Below are 17,199 nucleotides of genomic sequence, written 5' to 3'. Positions count from 1 at the left end.
TTTAAAATTAAAATCCATTCATAAAAAATGTGTTGCGAAGAGTCAAGTATTTTAAATGTGATCGATTTTTAACAAGAAAATGAGAGATAATTCGATAGCTAAATCTTATGACTGGATTTATGAAATAAAATTGTATGTTACACGCACTTATGAGTCTGTACAATGCATCGAAAATTCCTATGAGAAAGAAAAGAACATAATTCTTCAAGAGATTTTCTTCGTAAGCAAATTTGACGAGTCTAAAAAGTAAAGTACAAATATTTACAGGAATATTAAAAACTAATTATCGATAGAAATATACTCTAACGTTTCTTAATGCATCTTGAATATTTTCATTATACTTTGTAAAATAGACGCTTTTGATTGCACGATAATTTAAAATAATTCGAACCATTGACTGATATATTTGTTTTTGTAAACTTTTGTATCTGTATCACAAATGCAACTCTCAATTTTTATTTAAAACTAATCCAAAGTTTTTATCTGAGTTTAAAGAGTATAATATTTTTTGTACATTCAATTAGTTTAGTACCAACTTCATAAAAAATGTTTCTAGAAAAATTTTTTCTCTGATTTTATCTCATTAATAAAAGATAAATCCTTGATGTATGTTGATATGTTTCTTATATATCAGTGACAAATGCAAATTATTAAAAATACAATACTATATAAAATGTATAATAGGCACCTTAACTACCAATTTCTTAGCTGCATTATACAAGTTCAGTGTTTTACATTGAAAAAAAAACATAAATAAAATATTTTGTTGTTATTTCACTTCATTTCGTACAAAGTATACATTTATTGTTGTTTTAAATATTATACATTTATGGATACACGCACAATAATTGAATTCAATACATTCATACAAAATATACATAAGGCAATTATATCAACCGTGTTGATTATTCTTCATTAATAAAGAGCAAAAAATCACTGGAAAATGATTTCCATTGATATTCAGCTCTACTACCTCATCAAATGCGTTTAAAAATTGAGAATGATGTATTTTTCAGATTTTCCATACAAATATGGAAAATTAACACGCTCTAAATTTTTATTTATCATAATTACATAGATATCATCTCTAATTGCGTGTAATAATAATATATAAAGTACTTTTCAGTTGTTTATAAATATTTAACAAAAATATATTAATAAAGTTGGGGAAGATAGAAAACATTATTTACACATTAGTAGTTCACCTATCTAATAAATACAAAGAAAAACAAAACATTGAACCCAAGACGTTGATACATACGCCATATTTGAAAATTTTCAATTGAGGACGGTGGGCTTTTTTTGCATATATCATTGTTCAAATATTGGCCAAATTTTCAATACACAAGGTCCAGATGAATTTCAAATACATTCAATATTTTTAATTTTACGACTCCATTCTTAAAAATATATATTACAAGCTTATCTTAATAACAGTACCTACAATAAGTCTTTTGAACTTCTTCAGTACAAGAAGGCTATTATTATAAATTCTTCAAAGTCGTAATGTGGGATTTTTTTTAATGCTAGCCTTGATTAAAATATTTATAGTAGTTTCTTTACGTCAATGCATCAACGAGTTTTTCTAGGAAAAAGTTTTAATTTTTAAAATTTGTTCATTTTTAAAAAAATGTTACTATTGCAAATTCTTAAGATAAAATTTGACTTATTAATGAAAAAAAAAAACAACAAAATCTAATGTTGAACTCGTCAAGTGCATCGAGCGATCTTTATGACTAGCTTAAGATTATTATGCGTGCACTTGTATTTTTTTCCATATGTTTCATCCCATTTCAGAGAATTAGATTTTAAAATAGACTGCGTTAAATCAAAAACTCAAAATAAAATAACCTTGTATCAAAAATTTCGTTCTGAACTTCAAACAACAATCTAGATCCACAAAAATAAACAAAAATTTAGAGAAAAAATTGAATCATGATAATATTTCTCAAATTGCATTAAAATAATGCGGTAATAATAGTCTTGTACAATCAAAAATTTCAGGCGCCACTGATTAACCAGCAATCCTTCTGAGAAGTACGTACTTTTTCTTAACTATTTAATCTTAACTTTACTCAGTGTTTAAAAAATTTGAAACACTGGAAGGACTTCTCCCCACATCTTAAATGTACAGTAATAGTAAAATATGTCTACTTAATACCTAGGTGTATATATAAATATTTTCACGATACAAAAGTAATTCGATTTGTACATAATTTTCAATCATCTCGCTTAAATATATAGTGGACTTAATGTTAATAGAATCAATTTATACATTTCACAATTTTACGAAGAATTGAAGAATAATTAATTTTCACTTTTAACTTATTTTTCATTCTTCATAGTCTTTTATAATTATTATTTATACGAGAAACTGAGTACAACCAACTTTTATCTGCTTGATTATTATTCACGTTAACACATTAAAATACATACAAAGTTTAAACGCTTGTTATTAGTATGATGCCAAACAGACAGAGTAATTAGTCATTTTCTTGTGAGTTCCATTTTAATGATCATACAATTGTTCAAAAACAACTACATTCAACTAGGACTCGAAACAATTGTATCTCAAAATAACGAATAAAAAATTATTTAAATTACTAAAATGGGACGCAAAATTGACTGTCATTAGCATCTACATGTCTATTGAAATATCTTGATTATTTACTTATTAATATGCACGATTCCACATTCAAAACAAACAAAAATGCTAAAAAAAAGTTGGTTTCTGAACAGTTTTGCCAATTCTTACTTCTAACGTTTAATTATGAATTTTGACTTTATATTGGTAATTCATACCAATAATTCAACAAATGACTTAACAAAAAATGCATAAACTATTCACTTTGATCTACTTTGATTCACAATTAGAAAAGCGACTTGCGTCCTCAATACAAAGAACCTCATTAGTTTTCAATCAACCATTGAACTTCGAATGTGTAAAATTTAATATACAAAAGTATCAATTTTTCAAGATAATAAGGCACTTTCTTAGTCTTTTTTAAAATGATCATGTCTTGAAAATTGACCCAATTTTGTAAAGCTTCGATCGTCTGATTATTTTCAAAAACTATGAATATGTAAGCTCATTCAAATTTTGCATGCTATATTACAACAAAATATTCGTTATAATATGCGCAAATGAACTGCGAATTTCATGTTCAAAAGTAAGCAACAGCTCATTGCTTCTCGAAGAAAAATTTACTCTTGATAAACCGAATTATGAACTGAAAAAAACATCTAACGATGTCTTCTTAAATTTGATTTTAATTGATTTTCAACTTTCTTAAGTTTGACATCTCATGAAAAACAGTTACTTTTAAGCAACGCAAAAATAGTCGAGTCAAAAGTGACTCAGTTTCTCGTATTTATAAATACCTAATTGTTTGCGGTTACACTATTTTACGTCCGAGGATAAATTAACATTCTGCTATATTTTTCATCGTTAGGATTAGGATTCACTAAGGCTGGTTTTTTTTTCGTTGTGGGCGCCGGTGTGTATACTGAGTCGTCACGTTCCGCCTCACACTTAGTCGTTATCAGTTGATCCTGTGAACTTAGTGATGATTTATTCATCTCGTCAGTCACATCATATAACGTCGATGAAGACGACAGCTTTGAAGACATCACCGGACTCGATATTTGTGAGTCATGCCGCGTGTAATCACTTTCTTTTTGTTGAGTTTTTTCTTGTACTTGTTTTGGTTGGCTAAGATTCGACAACACATTTACCGACACGTAAGGTTTGGGACTGTCGTTTTTCGCAGTCGTTGCATTTAAACTTTGGTTTTGAACGAAGTCCACACTGACGTAACCATCTTGTTTCATAGGGGTACTTGATAAAACATTGCCATTTACTTGAGGCTTTTGAACCGAAGCCTGAACTGGAGTTTGCGACGTAGCTTCAAGCTTATTTGTCAAATCCTTCGCAAGTTGCGGCTGTGGTTGATGATTCATAAATGTTGAATCTGCTTTTGGCTTCATCTCAAAGGGACAATCATTCATGGTACTAGGGATACTTGTCACAACATTGCCATTCACTTGAAACTTTTGTACCGGAGTCTGGACTGGAAATAGCGACGTAGCTTCAAGCTTATTCGTTAATTCCTTCGCAAGTTGCTGCTGTTGTTGTTGATTTATAAATGCTGAATCTGCTTTTGGCTTTATCTCAAAGGGACAATCATTCATGGTACTTGTGGTATTCACAATGGCACCACCATTCATAGTGCCTGAATTAATAGAGGCGTTCATCATTACCTGTCCTACTTGTACATAAGATTGTGATAATTGCTGCTGCTGATTATTTTGATTTGATTCAATCGGCTTTTGCAAATTCAAATTATAACGAGTAGCATCAATAGGTCCTGATTGCAACAAATCCTGAAATTGATAAACATTTAGTAACGACTCAATAATTTAATTTAATTATAATCATATTGTTATCTTTTATTATTCTTACCCCTGTAAAAGTGTCCATCAAACCAACTTGAACGTAGGGAACGGCGACTCCCAATGTTTCTTCGTTTTTAGCATTCATACTTTTATTAGTTAAAGACTTGGGAATCATTCCAACCGCACAATAAGGCGGCAATCCCAACGTCGGTGAAATCATTGAAATATGGCCATTAAGCATTTCAGTGGAGCGTGGCATACTTATGTAATCAGACGTTGACGATCCATTGAGTTTTGGGTAAACACCTTCACTCATGTCGGGCGAAGATTTGGTCAATGACAGAGTATCCGCCTGCGAAGGCGACACTGTTGTTTGCAGTGTTTCATTTGAACTCTTAGTCGTTTTACCACTATATACGTCCCAATCGCGTTTATTCAGGGTATCAACACTTCCAGGTTTGCTAACATTAGACACATTGCGCTGACGCAAATTTGGAGAACCCCATTTTTCAGATGCAATTTTTTCCGATTTTATTGCCATTTTCTCGGAATTCAAGATTGGCACTTCATCGTTACCACTGTCGTTTGACATATGGGTTTCTTCCGAGTTGAGAGATGCACTAGGTGATTCTTGACCAGTACTAGCATTCGCCGAGCTTGGTCTTGGTGGCAAGGGACGCTGTTTCTGTTCACCTTTGTTTAATAGTTTCACGTCAGGAGCCAATTCGGGAGCTAATCCTGGCGGTAAAGCAATATCAACATCTTGCATGTGTTTATATTTCTTCCAAGCTTTCCTAGATCCGTAAGCCAGAAGATACATGAAACCAATACCACAAGCAATACCAACAACCCAAATGATAACCATGACAGTGAACGATGGGCCACTGTTGTAACAATTTCCTTCGCCGGCTTCAGACCAATTACCATAGAGATATTCACCATCCGGCTTAACATTAACAGCTCTGACTTGGAATTTGTACAGCTTTTCATCGGTATCAGATTTACAATCAGGTATGGACAACAGTGCTTCTTGTTCAGTAGTCGTGAAAATTTCATCGTCGACTCCCTTGATTTGATAGAAGTTAAGAGGACCCGCTGCATGAGACGGAGCAGGCCACATAATTCTGACTTGACTGGAATTGACAAAACGCACAGTGGGCGGTATTATTTGATCGGGCACGCCGATATCCGTCAACACTTCAACCGGAGTAGTTGCAGTCAGGTTGCTGCAAGAAACGGTGCAAGCGGATACGTGTACGCTGTACTTTTGATACGGCACAAGTCCTGTAAGATTGAGAGTTTTAGCACGACCGGCCTTCATCGACAAGTCGTTATAGTGGACGATGTAGTAGCGCAGAACACCATTCATATGAACAGGATCCTCCCATTCAACAGTCATCGAGGTGTTGGTTACGCGAGTCACACTGATGTTCCTTGGAGACTCGGGACGAGCTTCGTACGTTGTATTGTACAATGGATCACTAGCGTGGCCCTCACCATTCTGCGAAAAAGAAAAGAATCAAGTTAAAATCCGTTTCTATGAATTTCTTACAATAACTCTAACTACAAACGAACTACTACCGAACTCAATGCACCCTTTATTCGTTTAATCTCAATATCGTATAACAATCAATTCCCCTTAGTCAAATTCACCCCCTTTTTAAACAAGTGCACCGACTACGATAAGTTCAATAACCCGTCAATTAGGTACCTTGGTAATAACGGCAACGCTGATCATGTAAGTTGTGTATGGCTTCAGTTCAGCGATTCTACCACCAATCGAATTGACATTATTATCGACCGTTTTGTTCATTTTTGGACTCCTGCAAGTGAGATTGTAGGGCGAAGTGATCGGACAGTAATAGATTCTGAATCCATCGACTATTCCGATGCGATCGCTGCAATCCAGCTTCCAGCCCACTTCGATTGCTTCCGACTCGACGCGGTTTATCCATACCGTTTTCATTTTTCCGACGACCTTGTTGTGTATAACGGTGCACGACGCCCACATCATTCCACTACTACCGTGATCCGTGTTCGCCGATATGGCAAACTGATAGACGCGCTTAGGATCTGGAACCGTGACGTTGTGAATCAGGGTGTCGCTTGAAACGTGTTTCCAATCGAGGTAGCCTTGACACTGGTAGGGCCTGTCGCGATCGTTCTCGCACCAGAATATCGTGTAGTTCTTGATATCCGCCAATCCTGACACTGGGGGTTTCCACGACAGTTCGTAAAGTCCATCATCAAAAGCTATCTTCGTAAAAGCCACTGGTTCTTTCGGCACTGAAGAGAATATCATTGATTTTTATCAATATACAATTTTAAGCAAATGTCAAGAACGTTATCTCAATATTTCGAGTGTCACGAGTTACGTTGCAATCGATATAAACAATCAAGATACTTACGATTTTCTTTACTAGGAACAAAAATGTTCGCCGGTATCTCGAGTGCACCCACAGCATTGGTAGAAACGATTTCAAAGTTGTAGTTGTTATTCATGGATAGGCCACGGAATTTGGCGTAGGTCCTTGTGGTCTCGTTAGGCACGAGATGGACTTTACGCTTGTTTTCCATGACATTGATGACTTGATAACGGAAATGGTCACCGTTCTCGAGATTTGGCGGTATCGATTGCCAGTACAGATAGATATCGCGACTGGCGTTATTCCCATCGGTCACTTCGAAGCTTCCGAAGTCTGTAATTGGTGGCTGTCCAGGTACTAATTAAACACAAAATAAATTTGATTAAAATCATGTTCGACAATGCGAGATATAGAGTGAAAAAAGGTAAAGTCTCATACCTGTTGCGGGAGTGCGGAAGGTAATACCACTGAAATTACTCCACATGTCGTCGCCCTCAGCGACGGCGCTTTTAACATAGACTCTTACGTCGTAAATGGAGTTGGCGTACTTCAAGCCCGTCAGATTGTAGTACCTATTTGGATTGTGCGGCTCATCGTTGATGTCAATTATCTGGAAATCAAATATAAAAATTAATAGTCGTAATTCAACAGTTATATGTGAAGTGGGTTTGAATTACATCGAAAAATCGATCGATATATAGTACTAGAAATGAACTTTCTTGATACATACCTGCCATTCATCTCTTTTTTCCCACTGGCTCTGGTGAGAGATGCGATGATGCAAACCAGGTGGAAAGTTTTGCATGGGGTAGCCAACGCTCCAGTACAGCGTGGCACTGTTGAGCGTCTTGTTTACGACCGTCAGATTTGATGGTCTTGCAGGAATCACATGAGCAAAATGGTGGAACTTGTAGGAACCGTTCCACGTACCGAGTACGTTCGTTCCGTTGATGTAGAAGGTGTAAAACTCGTAAGGCTGTCTGTAAATCGGATTGGTCTTCGGTTTCCAGGTGCAGCTGTTTCGGTTGAGTCGGACCTCGTCCTTGGCTGGCTCGGGGCATGGATAGAGCTTGCGACTGGCTGCGCGACCCGGCAGCTTGAACGTGATCTGATAGGTTGTGTCGACGAAGTTCTCCGGCGGCTCCCAGCTGCAGGTCAGGTTCTCCCAGTTCATGGAGTAACAGTTGAAGTTCTTGGGTTTTCTGGGTTTAACTGCGGAAAAAAAAACAAAAAAAAAACGTTCATAGGAATTTGTTCATTTCGTGTATCCTTGTGTACGTTAAGTATTTACTTAAGAGACGAGGTTTTTTTCGAGCGTTCATTTTTTCACGTGAATACGGAGTAGTGGGACTTATTTGTGTGTGTGTGTGTGCAAGCGATCGGTTTATTGTTGTGTGCGTGTGCGTGTGTATGAACTTTCGTTTCGCCAACGGAGACAGTTATATTCTAATTAGAAGCATTTACAGCACATACAAACGACGCAGAGAAGGAGTAGGTAAGTGAATGACAGAAGGGCCGAAATCAAATATACCATTGATCCTCTCCCGGTTTTCTCGTAAGACATTTCATTTGTTACTGTGAATTATATCAATCATTGAATTGAATTATTAACATCATGGTAAAACGTTGTAATGAGTGTGTGGATTTTATTTTTTTTTTAATGACGAATGTGAATGCGTTCAAGTTTCTTTTTTTTCTTCTCTTTTCTCTATCTCTTCCCTCTCCTCCCCAATAAAATTAAAAACTGCACGCAAAGATCCGTATCGGATCGTAACGAATGTCTTATATATTTACGAGGCATCGATGCATACATACGTACACATACACAGATACATGCACGTATAGTAGTACACGTATCGCGTACGAATTTATAATACATTCATCTATATCATGTACACGCGCGATACGTGTAATACATTCTCGAGGCTCTCGTTATTAATTCGAAGAATTACTATATACACACAGTGTATTTATATGTGTATGTGTCCGCATGTGTGTATGTATGTATGTACGCGTACGATCCTCGCACGTATCCTCTTTGAAGCTCACATATATATGTGTGTATTATATATAAGAACGAAGAAAAAAAACCTGTTCAAACGGCGATATAACGCGTAAAGTATAAAGTGTGTAAACTATATATCTTGCACGCACACATATGCGCTCGATTCGACGTCAGAGAGAGAGAGAAAGACGCGGCGTTATAAATTTTCATAAATTACACATCAACAATCGCAACTTTTTTATACAAGTATTATATCTTATCAACTTGAAAGAGAGAATGCCGAAAAGATCAACATTTTTCGCGCGCGCAGCATGACAAACTTCAGTGACAATTTCTCCGGTAAGTGCCGGTGTATAATACTTGAATTTTGAGAAAATCGATAAGAGATCTCGCCTCTCGCACCTTCAACAACGCGCATTCTCTATACGAACTTACATTAAAAAATGAAGGAAAAAAAAAGTAAAGAAGTCGAGAAAGCGCGTTTATATGTGTATTAAGCTTTCGGTAAATATATGTAAGTCGTAAGCACACATAACACAAACGCGCTGCTATAGTCGTCGTCGTGCGGCTAGTTTTAATTAATTTTTCATAAAAACGTTCCGAGAAACTCTCGATCGGAACAAAACAGCACTCATCTCTATTCGTGTGTGTGCGTTACGTGTGCGTGCGACGTACAATATCGTCTGAAGTGGCTCGAGGTGAGATCTCTCCCGTTCACCTGTGCTCTTATATAGATTTTTTTCGAGTCGATGTCTCTTTATATACTATATTAAAATATAATAGCCATCATAATTAATAATGGTACTCACATCCAACGGCGACCTTATTGAGGCAGACGGCCTCGTATTCCTTGTGATAGATCCTCTTGTCTAATCTCAGTTTGCAGTAGTACATCTCGTTCTCGGGCGGAGGATTCGTGATGTTGAGCATGATGCTGGTCTCGTTGAGCACGTGTATGTACTGGGAATCGACCTCATGCTGGCCCTTGAAGAAGACCAGATCTGCGGAGGTCTTGCCCGGGAAATTTCGATCGATGAAGGTCTCGTTGAGCACGCAGGTGATGTTGAGCGGCTTGCCGTGCTCCACGGCGATATCTCCCACTGGCCATGTTCCTGTTTTCAATTTAGGATTGGGTTTTTTGGTGAATACAGCATCGTAAATAGATAGATATAAATTCGATAAATTAATGGGCGATAGTTTGAAGTGCAAGAAAAAGAAGGAATCGAGCAGTTTTATAAATCCTAAATATCTTACGAAAATAAGAGAAGATGGTGTCGAGATAAGCGCGCGGCGATCATTTCGAGGTCTAGTCCCGATGTGTATAGCGAAAACAAAAAGAAGCAAGACAACATCTCTCCCGAGAGACTGAAAAATCCCAAATACACTTTGACTGCGAATAAACGGAGAGAGAGAGAGAGAGAGAGAGAGAGAGAGAGAGAGAGAGAGAGAGGAGAGTATACATATAGGAGCTGCAGCAACAGAGCTCTCCTCGGGCAAGAAGCCGTCAGAACGAACGCGGCATTTTAACCAATTCCGCGTATATAATAGCACACAGCAACGCAGCAAAGAGCCGTCTCTCTGTTTCTTCCTCCTCTTTCTCTCTTTCGCGCAGTTGCGTATATATAAATGTGTATAGGGTTGTGCGCGAGGCAAAGGAGTGAGAGAGAGAAGAAGCAAAAACGAGACTAACGAAACGTCTTAAAAGCGCGCGAACACGGCCGCGCACTCCTCATGGGCTTGCTTTTGCTTTTGCTCTCTCTCTCTCTCTCTTTCTCGCATTCGCTGCTGCTTTTGCAAGCGACATGTTTTATTTATAGGCGCGTGCATGTAGCGTATACACACACATACGTACATACATACATACACGCAGTGCAGAGCGCATGCAACTGCCTGCACACGCAGCAGAGTCGTAAAAATTTCCTTCTGCGTATAGAGCCAGAGAAACAGCAGAGAGAGAGAGAGAGAGAGAACTGCTGCAGCGATTTATCGATGCACATGCGTGTATGTACGTACGTTTTCTTTCTCTCTCCTCTCTTTCGCTTTTTCTCTCTCGTCAGTATCGTGTAATACCTATACACATGACTTGTAAGTTATACAGCCTCGAGGAGAGTTTGAAGCGCGAAATTGAAAGGGAGGGCACAGGCAGAAAGGGCCGAGAGAGAGAGACTTTCCGAAGGGAAATTCCAAACGGCGTGAAGATCTGCATCCCGAGGAGGAGATTCTAATCAGGCGTATGTTGCTGTTGCTGCTCATGTATGCTCAAACCGGAATTCCCTCGAAAATCAAATTAACGCACGTGTTCTTCCCGTCTGTTCCACACATACATACATGAGTGAATAATAGCGTCACTCGGTCGAAATACTCGGAGTACTCGGAATAAATCTGGATGACTTTTCGAACGCGCGGACAGAGAGAGGAAAATGGCAATAAAAAGCATAGAAGAGACATGTAATAAAAAAGGCGTGAAAAATGATCGTATGTACAGCAACGAGCTCGATAATATGGAAGTAGTATATGTATCAAATATCGACTTACGTCCAGGCGTGGTGAGGCCAACGGCGCACTGTTCGCCCAAGGAAACGAGCAGCGACAGAGCGGCGATAAACAAGAGGCCGCCAGCCAAGTCGACCGACGACGACGTTCGGCGACGACGGCTGCTGTGTTGTTGCTTGTGTCCTTCCTTCCTCGTCGACCAAGCCATTGCGATTTTTGACTGATGCTTCGACTATGCTCTCAATTCCGTGAAACGACGATCACGGCTCATACGGCGAGTGTCTGCTGAACGCTACTCAGGCGTCTGCTGCAGCTTCTGTTGCAATCTAGCGCTGCTCCTGCTGGTCCTGATGATATTGGCATTTTACTGCGGAGAACACAACAAAAACACGAGCACGGTCAATTAAATGTGTCAGATGGCTTGTACACTTTTCATTATTATTAACAGTCTCATATATGGTTTTTGGAGAGTTGTTATATTCCTTTCTAAATTTAATATAAAAACTCGTAATTCGCGTCACACAAGATTTTCCTCGATGCGGACGCGAGATAGAACACACTGCACACAGCAAAAAGTCACTGCGGGCTTTCGTCACACATCATATGTACAATCACATACATAAAACGCACCACATGCACACGGGAGCAGGAGTTATAAGCTGCATCAATCGCACACGGGACTTTCCCTTTTTTTAACTAATTCAGCGATTAAAAACGAGTTCTCTCGGGTTCGGCAATTATATCAACCGAGAGAGAGACTCGTACATACACAAAACAAAAAACAATAAACACCGACCAAAAAAATAACCAACAACGCACCAGTAAAACAAACTCCGTTTCTCAAATATTACACACTTCTTTTTCACCGTGCAGTCTCATAGGCCAGAGAATTAACACGAAAAAAAATTCGTTCGAGGTACACGGTAACGGTATAACGCGCGTGCAGCACGTGCTACTAGAAGACTGAAATCGGAGATCGCAGCGTGTATTACGCTCCATACATCTCAGAGAGTACTGCTGCGCGCGCTCGAGTATAGTAGTTTTTGGGAGTCGAGCGCAGCGCAGCGACTCCTAATATACCGAATATGTATGTATAGCAGCATCGTACCGACACACACACACCCCCACCAGCGCGTCCGGCTTTTCCAAGAGGCGCCTTCATGCTTTTCGGGCAATCGAAAGCCGTGCCGTAGTAAGTAATGTAGAATAGAAGAACACAACTCAATTGATGAGCTGACGGGGACGACGGCGACGACGACGACAACACTCGTTAAAGAGCGACTTTTCCAATGAACCGTTCACGCTGTGACTGCCCGTCGTATATTATAAGCATGCGCTTTTATCGATAAGCCAGCGCGCGATGATGCGCGATGCGAGTGATATAAATAAATATTTTTTCTAATTAATCTTCGGCTTTATGGTTTCCCGTGAACAAATAAAAATTAACAAGAAATAATATATCGTCGTCGTTTTGATCAATGAATGAAAAGTGCCAATGTTATATTATATGCACGTCGCGGATTTCGACGCAGTGTTCCGTGTGTGCATGTAAGCTGGGTAATCGATACGCAGTCGAGTCAGAAAGCGCAGCTTTGGCGCACCGCTGCAGGAGGCAGCAAACACAGAGAGAGAGAGAGAATCGATCGTTGAATTATTCATACGTATTTGTGTGTGTACACAACATAAACTAAAGAAAGAGAGAGCCAATATATAGGAGCTCGACTGAAAAGATGGAGAATATAATCGAAATTTAACCGGAAACTTGAGACAATGTAGCACCTTCCTGCAAAAGGGGCTCTCTCGTCGTAGAAACCGATGGGCCTGACATTATTGCATTATTGAATAATTCATTTGCGCGACAAGTTAATTTTCCGCTAAATTAAACGAGTGTACTGCGCTGTAAGCTAAATCAGCGGAGCTTGAAAAAAAATTGTTCATGCATTCGTTTTATTGTCAATCGATTCGTGGGATCTGATAACGAGTCGCGATGAAAGAAAATGTTTATTATATCTCAATGACAACTCCGCAAGTCCACGCCGAATAAATTCTCGCTAATCGATCATGTGCACGCGCGCACACACAAGCGTTAATTGCTGTTACTTTTTTTTTCGATGAAAAATCGCGCGCGACACATAGGCGATATTAAGACATAAAAAAGTGATTTATGTCGCCAGAGAGAAGTATTTGAAGAACTTCTTCGGACTAATGATGCACCCAATTGAAAATCTTCTAGAAAAAAGTCCTCGAGGAAAATTTAATTACGAATTCGAGTCAGTCGCACAGATGATCGACACGGAGATGTTTTCTTTTTGATTACTTTTATATTCCTCTTTTCGAAAACAGGAAGATGCTTCTCCGGTCGAATTATACCGATTATGAAACGACACTTTTTCTCCGAGGTGGCGATTGTTCCACCTTTCGAAACTGTCGATTTAATTGATTAATTTACCTGATCGAGGGCATGTCAGGTCGAGAAAGTGAATTTGATTCAAAGCTCGAAGTCGAATAATTTACGACAATTAGTATGCTTATGTATATTAGCTGTATTGCGGGCACGACATACCTACAACGCGCAACAATGAAGACGGATCATTATTCGTTACAGTGTCAAATGATAATAATAGACGACTAATAAATTCCATCGCGAGCAAAGAATTGCAGGGGGGCTCTCCCTCCTTACGACATGAAAATTTATCCGAAGCGATCGTGGGGCATTGTCGTCGAGGTGTGAACTAAACAAAGGATCGCCTCGCGGTAAACCGGGGAGACAATTAAAAAGTAGCATCGAGCTTTGAGGCTATAGGTTACATAGAAAAAATTCTCCGGTGTACGTGAAAAAAAGAAACGAGCTGACACAACAGGTCGATCGCTCGATGGATTTTTAGGAAGTCCGCGGTGACGCGAACGTTGCGCGATTTTATTTTCTTTCACTCTCTATACCAATATATGATATAAAAAAAAAATCGTCGTGCGACGACACCGAGAGATAGCTTCATTTCACTGATACAAAAATCGACCGGCTTATCTGTTAAAAAAAGTCGCGTATCACAAGCAGAGAGAACATTGTGTGATGTGTGTCTCGCACACGTATTAAAACATGCGTCGCCACGGCTTGGCTCAATAATCATCTCACGTTACCTTATAAGAGCGCTGCATCAGAAAGAGTCCGCAGCGACGACGACGCAACAGACTGATACCGATATTATAAATGATATAATATACAAGCGCGCATTTATAGATAGATAAAAGAAATTCTCTCGGCTTCTCTTTTTTTTCACCGCGCGCCCAACAACGGCTTCTCTCATTGCAACGCTGCTCGAGTCGTGTACTATACTATATAGAAAAAAAACGCATATAAACGCGGCAAGAGTATTTTACGCTTGGAAAAGTCGTATGATTAGACGTGTGGCGCGCGATGCGCGTTTGGATAGAGTGCATAGAGGATACGCGTCTGCGTATTTATGTATATAAAAGATGGGACACGACGACGCGACGACTTTGGTTGGCTTCTATGAATTCGGGAAAATAGGCAATTGCGAAAATCTCTCTGTCTCTGTCTCTCTCGCTCTCCCCTTTTTCCGAAGAAAAACGCGCGCTCTGCACGTATATATCATCGATGTGTGTAGCAGCACAGCACGCACACATGCGTGAGTGCAGATGGACAACACAGAGGCACTGCTGCACTATGCTGTTCGCAGCAGCAGACACATCGAGTTAAGAAAAAGAAAACCTCCCCTACTGTACCATAAATCTTTCTCTGCGCGTGCATGTATGCCTCTCTCGCAGTGCATACTGAGCACAGAGCAGCAGTGCAGCTCAAAGGCACAAGGAACAACAACACAGCAACTACGGCGCAGCAGCGCATGTGTATATATACTACAGCCGAGAAGTTGGTGCGAGAGAAAGAAAACGGCCACGGAGCGCATATAACTCCGAACTGTATACACGTATGCGCGTGTAGCTAGAGCTTCACGCACCGTGCGGAGAATAAAATGCAGGCGCGCATAAATATGTACGCAAGAGGGAAGCGGCGATAATGGTGGTAATAGTGCAGTGCCTCTCCTATGTATACACTCAGCATAGAGAGAGAGGCGATAGTATAGCGCCAACACAACAGCAGCAGCAATAGCAGTAGCAGCAGCCGTAGCCGCAGCAGCGATGGTAGGAAAATAACGAAGAGAGCAAGAAGAAGACGACGACGACGGCGAAAAACGAAGAAGGCAGGCAAGCCAGGCAGCAGTAGCATACAGCGCAGCAAAGAGAGAGAGAGGAGCAGTAGCAGCTATGCTGGCTTCTGATTCTCGGAACGCGTATACGAGCTCCCACCGGAGCAGTTATGTACAGAGGCTTGCCAGAGCGAGCTGTGCAGAAGAGATGTGCAACAAGCAAGAGGCTCGCAGAGAGCAGATATATAAACGGCGCGTATGCACACTTGCGTACACACATACGCGCACGCGTGTTCATTCGTCCTTAGCGATTTTGAGCAATTTTTTGTTGTCAGGAAGGAAGGAAGAAGAGAAAAAGTTCGGAGCAGCAGAAGCAGCAGCAGCGACGAGGCAGTTGACACGTAATGCGACAAGAGTCATCGGTTGCTGCTGCTACTCGTGTTGCTTACAGCTCGCGCTCGCGCGTCTGGAGGCCAAATGCTGCTGCTCTTGCGGACGGACGATGCGCACAGCATGCAATATACATATGCACGCAGCAGCATGGATTTAACATAATTTCAAGGAAAAATCTTGCCACGCGAGGGCGAGAAAAATTTCTTTGTAACGAAGGAAATTTAAGATTTTAACATGGGTACAATTTCAAGTATTATAATAATACCGAAAAATGCCAAATCACTGTCCCACCGAAATACTCAAAAATGTTTGAGAAAAGAATAATAAAAAAGTGGTGTGTTGATTTAGAACTTAACACGAATTTTTAATTTTTTTGATTTTTTAATGGGTTCGTTGTTGTGTACGCACTTGAAAAAACAGCAAGCGTGACATGCGCGACTTTTACGCGCGATAATCGTGAGAGATTATTTTCGGGACTCCGACTCAAGTTGGAAATAATAATACTCTTACGGCTCTGATACATAGAATTGGGTTATAGCGCGGGCAACTTTATTTTTAGTCATTGTTACACGGTCTAATGCCACACATATATATTTTATCGCGCGTAGATATATTTGTATAAGTGGACGCCGACGACGACGACGGCCACTTGGGGAAGGGAGGCGCAGCGGGTCCATCGTACTCGAGGTGATCGTTCAAGAATGTATTAAGAGTTGAGGTCGAGGAAGGCACCGGTGCTGCCGCCGTGTTACGCCAGCTTGAACAAAAAAACCTCGACCATTCGATTAAATCTCTACTCTGTCCATTGTGATAAGCTCCACGTGATGTGGTTTTTCAACACAGCCTATAGCTTCGTCGAAGACTTCTGTTGTATATAATGTACAATGGGAATATAACGAGAGATTGATCGAAGTTGGACAGCTCTCTCAAAGCAATGACATTCGTAACGCTAAACTAATTTCAATGTCGTATACGAGTCAGACATTTAAAATAGCTTACAATTAGTCAAAATCAAAACAGTTTTTAACTTAAAAAAAAAACTCAAGTTACCACAAGTTTCTCTTTCTTCACCCTTTCCTTATAACTTAAACTCGCGGAATTACGCGTGAAGATATGTTTAATCTCGCTATTCATAAACACAGCCGTTCCCATTGATCGAACGATCGACGTTACAGCGCGCATGAGTGCTCCGCGCAAACTGTATATAATGCAATCAATGCTCCATAAAATAAAAATTTTCCGGTAATCGTATACGAGAACTGCGCGATTCATCGATACGAGTGTGTACACATGTTTTATTCCAATGAAAATATCGTCGAAGCGCGAAGGCGCGCGCGCGCGCGCTTATATAGAAGGTGTACTGTGCCCACAAGCGATGTGC

The 17,199-nt window shown here is 39.8% G+C and overlaps 1 protein-coding gene across 2 annotated transcripts in view; it reads right to left on the bottom strand.

Annotated features, from left to right (window-relative positions):
• Positions 1–778: 778 nt before the first annotated feature.
• LOC106657153 (cytokine receptor) overlaps positions 779–17,199 on the bottom strand; it is a 29,155-nt gene continuing 12,734 nt past the window's right edge. Inside the window, exons 2-9 of one of the 2 annotated variants that reach the window (XM_014378506.2) lie at positions 11,302–11,626; positions 9,576–9,878; positions 7,492–7,973; positions 7,200–7,371; positions 6,804–7,118; positions 6,107–6,681; positions 4,463–5,896; positions 779–4,383 (exon numbers count right to left, since the gene is read on the bottom strand). In XM_014378506.2, the coding sequence (XP_014233992.1) occupies positions 3,406–4,383; positions 4,463–5,896; positions 6,107–6,681; positions 6,804–7,118; positions 7,200–7,371; positions 7,492–7,973; positions 9,576–9,878; positions 11,302–11,467 (4,425 nt within the window). In that variant the 5' untranslated portion in view covers positions 11,468–11,626 and the 3' untranslated portion in view covers positions 779–3,405. Of the gene's footprint in view, positions 4,384–4,462; positions 5,897–6,106; positions 6,682–6,803; positions 7,119–7,199; positions 7,372–7,491; positions 7,974–8,052; positions 8,215–9,575; positions 9,879–11,301; positions 11,627–17,199 lie in introns of those variants that run through there. The other variant, XM_014378507.2, reaches the window with a different exon arrangement.

This window comes from Trichogramma pretiosum, unplaced genomic scaffold, assembly GCF_000599845.2.
Source record: "Trichogramma pretiosum strain Unisexual culture from Peru unplaced genomic scaffold, Tpre_2.0 scaffold14, whole genome shotgun sequence".
Lineage (NCBI taxonomy): Eukaryota > Metazoa > Arthropoda > Insecta > Hymenoptera > Trichogrammatidae > Trichogramma > Trichogramma pretiosum.
The sequence above is the reverse complement of the archived record's forward strand: the minus strand, read 5'-3'. Positions and strand labels throughout refer to the sequence as shown.